Source organism: Sturnira hondurensis, unplaced genomic scaffold (assembly GCF_014824575.4).
Source record: "Sturnira hondurensis isolate 20B ecotype Veracruz unplaced genomic scaffold, ASM1482457v3 Scaffold0015596, whole genome shotgun sequence".
In the NCBI taxonomy this organism is placed as follows: domain Eukaryota; kingdom Metazoa; phylum Chordata; class Mammalia; order Chiroptera; family Phyllostomidae; genus Sturnira; species Sturnira hondurensis.
This window is the reverse complement of record NW_028088227.1, coordinates 23130258-23137844: the sequence shown is the minus strand read 5'-3', so window position 1 is coordinate 23137844 and position 7587 is coordinate 23130258. Positions and strand designations below refer to the sequence as shown.

Here is a 7587-nt window from a genome sequence, read left to right as displayed (position 1 = left end):
TCTGAGCCCCTCTGTGGACAGGACTTGAGACTTATGTCTCTTTCTGCCCTGGGGCCTAACACCATTGGCACAGGATAAAAGCCCAATTAATACTCCATGAAAAAAAATGAAGTGTGGAATGAAAATGAGAGATATTTCTACAACTACAGCCTAGTTTGATGATATTTTGGCTTTGTGGGAAGTTGATTTGAGGTGCATTTTGCAATAAAGCTCACAGTCTTTTATGACTTTACTCAACCCAACAACCTCAGAATGAAGAATATGGTTTTAGTGGAAGTCAAGTGATTTTTATTTTGAAACAGTCTTAATTTTACCTAATACAGTCCTTATGAGGATTAAGAGAAAAATACAGAGATCATTATTCCCAGGCACATAGTAAATATTCAATAAATGTAAGCTGTAATGAGAAAAACAAATCTGCAATAAAAAACTACACACAAAAATTCATGGAGTTTACTCCATTGACAAGTTGCTTATCAACCATCAAAGTTTATAATGGTTCAGTTCTTGCCTCCTACAAATACACGATTGTATCTAAGGAAGAATGGACCTTACCACACACTTCTGCAGCTCCTCCCCTTTTCTCAGTTTACACACAGCTTTGTCCCTGTCTCTAAACCTCTGATTTTGACATGTGTGTGTGGGTGAAGCAGGGTGTCTAGTGTGCTGGGGACATGGTGGGACATGGGGGACAATTTCTTTAAAATTGAGCCAACAATGACAATTTTCTTCTCTTTCTCCTTCTCTTGTGACATCTGTGAATGCGTATACTTCTTTGCTCTCTACTGCTCGAGCACAACCAGTGGGGGTCTCAGGGGGAGATCTGAAGACAGAAGAAGAGAGGATGGGATACTGATCTCCCCAGCTCTCTCCCTGCCGGGCTGCAGGATAGGATTAATTTCTCACTTTTACTGTGAGCTACCAGTCTCCCTGAAACCTTACTGCTAATCTCACAACTTTATGGGTTCTGGAAACTGAACCCTAACTTTCCACTTCATCTCTATCTCCTCATTTTAATTGTTTGTGGTAGTCAGGGTTCTTTCTGATTTTTCTGAACTCTTCCCACTGTTAGTCATCTAACTTTTCTCAATTACTCTGTTGGAGTGTCCTGTCTACTTCCTGCTGGAACTCTGACACAGAACCTATAGCTGCCAACACCTCTTACTTAGGTGAATAATTTCATTTAATCTGCACTTCCATATCTTTTAGCATACCTGCTGTTTAGATAAATAAGTTAGAGCTCAGAGAATTTTATTAACTTGTGTAAAGGCACCTCTTTAACAGGAGAAGAGCCTGAATTTCAAGGCCAAGTCCTCAGAACTGGTCCAGGGCTGTGTCCACTATCCCATGTTGTCCTCTCTTTACCTACAAGGGTTTCCATCAGTTTGGGAAAATTCAGGGGATGTATGTGCTTCTGTCCAATGTATCTGGAAGAACAGGTAATTTAGTGCAACGACTGTCTATTTACAAAAATCTTAAGTGTGTATATTTAAGTTTCTGAATGCACACATCCAGCCTTACCTAAGAGTTCACTTTATTATGTCTTACACTTGTTTACTAGACTCTTAAACTCACTTTTTTTTTCTCTCAGTGCTGGAATAATTGTTAGAAGTAGTTTAACAGACCCATATTGAAGTGTTCTTATTCACAAATTTTTACAAGTGTTTATTTGTTCTGTAAATGTGATTCCATATTTTTTATTTTAAAAGTTTGAATTGACCTTGACTCCAAATTATTTTACTTGAATGCCTAAATATCTAAATGCCCACAAAATCACATTTGTCAATCTCAATTCAAAATTTAATAAAAATTTATTAGTTTTCCAGTTCTCTTTCAGTCCAACTGGCACGGGTCAAGAATAAAATTTACGTAGTTAGTCTTTTGGCTTTTTTGTTTTTGATAATGCCAAATGTCATAACTTTGACAACTTTTCCTCAAATACCATGATTTTATTCTGCATAACAGATACTTGAATATATCCCCATAATTTTCTTGAATTTCTTTCTGAAGTTGTTTTTTAGGTTAATAAGTCTTCACTTTCTCTTATTTCCTTGTGGTCTAGCACTATCCAGCCCATCAATGAGCAGTTTCTTCACTGGGATCTCTAACAACTGAAGTGTGCACATATTGTACCTGATTTTCTTTCTCCAGGGTCATTCTCTAGGTGATAGACTGATATAGAAGCACCCGTACACACTGCGCGTGGCAGAAGGCAAATTCGGCATGCTTTGTTAAAATTAAAACTACTCTTTTATTTATTTAAACATTAAAAAAATCCCACAAACATTGGAATTTAGAAGATATAAACTTGTACATGTTTTTTTTAAATTAGATACTTTTGAATTTTATAGTTGTTCAAGTACAGTTTTCTGCCTCCCCCCACCCCCTCCACCACCCCAGCCACCCCCAAGTCCCTCCCTTGTTTCCACTTCCCTCCTTGTTTTTATCCATGTGTCCTTTATACTTGTTCCTGTAAACCCTTTCCCCTTTCCCCCCCATTATCCTCCCCCGTCCTCTCTGGTCATTGTCAGTTTGTTCTTAATTTCAATGTCTTTGGTTATATTTTGCTTGCTTGTTTGTTTTGTTGATTAGGTTCCTGTTAAAGGTGAGATCATATGGTATTTGTCCTTCACCACCTGGCTTATTTCACTTAGTATAATGCTCTCCAGTTCCATCCATATCATTGCAAAGGATAGGAGCTCCTTCCTTCTTTCTGCTGTGTAGAATTCTGTTGTATAAATGCACCAGTTTTTTGATCCACTCATTTACTGATGGGCACCTAGGTTGCTTCCAGCACTTGGCTATTATAAAGTGTGCTGCTATGAATATTGGGGTGCATAGGTTCTTTTGCATTGGTGTTTCAGGGTTCTTAGGATACAATCCTAGCAGTGGAATTGCTGGGTCAAAAAGCAGTTCCGTTTTTAGTTTTCTGAGGAAATTCCAGACTGTTTTCCACAGTGACTGCACCACTCTGCAATCCCACCAACAGTGCACTAGGGTTCCCTTTTCTCTACTGGCCTTGTGTATGTTACTTTTTTCCAAGAAGTTAAATAAATTATAAAGACTAATGGTAGCAGCTGTTTTTTTAAAAAAATAGCTTGCTAATGATTCATCCTCAATTTTCTTAAGGGGACAAAGAAGCATAACTTGCATCAGGGGATTTTAAAATTTTAATTAATTAACTAATTCACTTTTATTGCTGATGAAGTACAGTTGTTTTCATTTTCACCCCACCACACCTCCCTCTTGCCCCATCCATTCCCACCTTCCACCCTTGAACTTACCCCCTTTGGTTTTGTCCATATGTTCTTTATAAACACTCCACAATGGCTCTTCCCCTATCACATCCCTTTATCCCTCTCCTCCCTCCCCACTCGTTACTGTCAGTTTGTTCTTTATTTCAATGTCTCTGGTTGTATTTTGCTTATTTGTTTGTTTTGTTGATTAGGTTCCACTTATAGGTGAGATCATGTGGTATTTGTCTTTCATGGCCTGGCTTATTTCACTTAGCATAATGCTCTCCAGTTTCATCCATACTATCAAGAAGGGTAGGAGCTTCTTTCTGCTGCATAGCATTCCACAATGAAGACTCTTGCTTAACCTGCTTCTCCGTTGCCTATTGTGATTTCCACAACTGGGTCTTTTATTGAGAATAGGAAAACATTCATCTCCAAGGCAGGTTCACTTTCCTGCAGTCATAAACTCCAGCTAGTTTTGCTTTATTTACCTTACATTTGGTTCCACTAGAACCATACTGGTACTGATACTGTCTTCTGGAACATTCTTGCTATATTTTCATTTTTTCTTTGGCAAATACACTTTTAGCATACATTATAGTCACTTATTCTATTCTAAGGAGGAGACCACTGTCCAAATAGATTAATTCTAAGAAAGTGTTAATTATAAATTATCAAGATTGTGTCATACATAACACTCCCTGCAACTAGAGACAAAGCCTGTTGCTAAAAAGAAGATGGGATTCTCTTCACTTCTGTTGTTATTATTCTGTACTGTATTTGCTTTCTATTGTTGCAAAAAAATCATCACAAATTTAGTGACTTACACCACCAGAAGTTTTTCATCTCACTGTTTCTTCTGGTCAGAAATTTGGGCACAGCATGGGTAGATTCTCTGCTCAGGGCTGCAATCAAACAGCTGGCTAAGGTTGGGATCCTTGTTAAGCTCTCTAGCTGTTGGCAGCATTTATTTTCTTGTGGTTGTAGTACTACTGAGTTTCCTAGTTGCCTTCTAGATGTTGGTCAGAAACTACTTTCAGTGCCTCAGAGCTGTCTGACGTTCCTTGACAGACGGCCCCACCATTTCAAGTCAGCAATGGTGCATCAAATTTTTCTCATGCTTTGGTCTCTGACTTACCCTTCTGTAATCAGCTGGACAAAACTTGCTGCTTTTTATGAGATTATGTGATTCGGCAGTGGTCACTGAGCATATCGGACTCTTCTCTCATTCATGTGCCACCCTTGGCTTCCTCAGCAACCACGTCTGATAAACCCGATGTGGTCAAGATTGAGAAATTCGATAAGTGGAAATTGAAGAAGATAGACATACACGAGAAAGATCTACTGCCTTCTAAAGAAATGAATGAACATGAGAAGCAAGCAGGCGAATCGTAATGAGGCCCGCACTGTCAATGTGCACTGTACATTCCACAAGCATTGCCTTCTTATTCTACTTCTTTTAGCTCTCTAACTGTGTGATCAGTTTAAGTGACTGTGCTTCCCCTTTTCACCTGAGAACTACCGACAACCAAGGCCACGCCTGTTTCTCTATCTGCCTCTCTGGCTGGCAGGGAAGGAAAAGAACTTGCATGTTGGTGAAGGAAGAAGCTGGGTGGGATGACAGTGAAATATAGAGTAAAAACCAAGCTGTTCCAAGGTGTCCTGAAGGCTCTAAGGTGCAGTTTAATTAGAGTGCCATTTATTTTTAGTTAAAATGATTTTAATTATTGGAATGCACAATTTTTTAAATGTGCAACTAAAAAGCTTTAAAACCTGGGAAAAAAAGAGGTTATGTGATTAAGTCAAGCCATCTGGATTATCCCCTATTTTAAGGTTCAGTGATTTGTGACCTTAATTACATCTTCAAAATCCCATCATAGCGGCCCTTAGGTTGAACACGATTGAATAACCAGGGTCCTGAAACTTTGTGGGGGCGTCTTAGGCTTCCACGTGCACTGTGCTTATGTACATACATGTGTGTTTATGTAATAAGTGATACTTAGAGAGTAAAGGGATTGAGAGACTCCCAAGTACTATAAAATTAAAATAAAGAAAAAACAAACAAGAACTTTCTTCTTTAATCCTTGCTTTGGTAAGTATAGGGAAACTTTTGGTGATAAACTATTTGGAAAAAAACCTGACTTGGAAGGAGAATGTTTACTTCTAGGAATGTTGGGCTAAGTAAAAAGCACATTTGTAACTCTGATAATATTTGAGATCCAATGTAGTTGAGACTCCCGTTCACTTTTTTCCAGTCTTGATGGGGTTCTTCTTTTTTTTAACTTTTGTTATTTTATCTATCTATCTATCTATCATCTACTTATTTAAAAAATAGCACAGACAACTGTTGGAGCCAAGTAAGATTTTCTGCCCTAAATAGTTAGCAGTCCACACATAGTTAATGATTTAGTTAATAGTTAATGATTTCCACACACAGCATTTTTTTCCAGTACACAGCTCTATGTCAGGGACAGGTTGTAAGTTTTGGCCTTGGCGGAGGACACCCAGGGACCACCAGCTCAGTGTCCTTGCAATATCCTGCCATATGCTTGAGCTCTTTTCTCACTTTGGAATCACTACTCCATTCTCATACTTAGGTATCTTCTTAAACATCTCTTCCCTTCCCTTATTTAATAATATTTAAATTTCTCGCCATTTGTGTTTACTTTTTTAGTCGCCTTTATTTGAAACGAACCTACAAAGCTTCTCTCTCTGTATCTCGGTCTCTCTTACAGGAGCTCCTATCTGCCCAGTTTGCCATAGATGAGGCCGTTAATCATCCTATACCCATAGCCTCTTTCAAATTACACTTCTAGTCCATTGTCAAAATTGGTTGACTACTGGCTTGAAATTGCCATCAGAATAAAGCCCAACCTCTTGACACACAAAGTGTTGCTCCCTGCTTACCTTTTCCAGATCAACTCTTCTTGCTGCTCTTCCCAATCACGTTGACTATTTACAGTTCTTCAAATACACTTCTCACTCCTTTGTGCTTTTGTTCATACTGTTGTCACTACTTGTAAGGACGACTATCCCACATGCCTTACTCATTCCTACCTATTCTATTTATCCTCCAGAGTCAAAGTCAGGTGTTACCTCCCTCCCCCATCTCCCACTACTAAATGAGTAAGCTACCTACGCTTCCCTCTACTTCTGTAGTTCCCTTTACATGTACTTCTTTTATATCACTTTTTAAACGTAATGAGACTTACTGTTTTGCTTTTATGCTTTCCTCAAAGAGAATAAAAGTTGAGATTAGAAATGTTGTGTTGTTCATCATAGCTTCATGAATGGTGCCACCATGAATGGTGAATGAATATTTGAGTAAATAGATGAATATCAAAAAAGCACATAGAGAGTGACTGTTGAAATTGGTTTTCAGTGACTCAAGATGTTGTAACACTCCCTTGTACTTCTGTTTTTCAGGTAAAAAATGTAGTCCGGACATTCCAAGAAAAGACAGTGAAACGATTGCATTCCCAAGGCATATAGACATTGAACCTTTCAGATTTCATGAATTTCCATTGTTTATTCAATGAATATTTCTTCATTTTTAACTGTGAAGATGGCACAACATACATTTTTAAAATTTTCAGTTTGCAAATTTAAAAATTTTCATTTATATGGAGTGTCCCTTTGGCCTTGAAGATGATATGGAATGGAAAGCATGTAGATTGCCCCAAATTCCACATGCGTGGGCCGCGCGAGCCTTGGTTGGTGTGGTTGTGAAGTGTGGGTTGATAGGCCTACGTCCACAGGGCACTAGTTATGAGAAATATAAACATATGTTACTAATTTAGGCAGCTTTCATCTTGGCTTTGGTAGTTAGACAAATTTCTCTATTCATTTTATGAACGAGAAGAGTAGGAAAAGCCAGTGTAAATGGCTAGTCTACATCTAAATAATATAAAACACATTGGAAATTTGTTGACTGTTTACTCACTTATTCAACTCAGATAACCAGCATTTATGTTTTTGGCTTGAATGAATAAGCTTGGTGGTCTACATTTATCAAATTAACTGGATATTTCTAATTTTGTATTTCAACTTGTTTTGCATGAAAATGGTACTAGAAAGTACAACTAAAACAAATCTTCACACAATTAACAAAATAGGCCATCATTAATTGTTTACGAAATTCTGTCAGTTAAGTGTCTTAGTCCATTACTATTGCTACAACAAAATATTATAGACTGGTGGCTGATAAACAAGAAAAATTTATTTCTTAAAGTTCTGGAAACTGGGAGTTTGAGATCAGCATGGGTGGGTTAGAATACACTGGGCTGCAGACTTCTCATAGCCTCAAATGGTGGGAAAGGGCTAGGAAGCTCTGTGAGATCTCTATTGCAAG

General features: G+C 38.1%; 1 protein-coding gene across 1 annotated transcript; it reads left to right on the top strand.

Moving 5' to 3' along the window:
- The first annotated feature begins 1421 nt into the window (after positions 1-1421).
- On the top strand, positions 1422-4695 carry LOC119000067 (thymosin beta-4-like). The gene is made up of 2 exons (XM_037064841.1): positions 1422-1439; positions 4434-4695. Exons 1-2 carry the CDS (start codon positions 1422-1424, stop codon positions 4629-4631), a joined length of 216 nt encoding a protein of 71 aa, XP_036920736.1. The 3' UTR covers positions 4632-4695.
- Positions 4696-7587: the final 2892 nt, after the last annotated feature.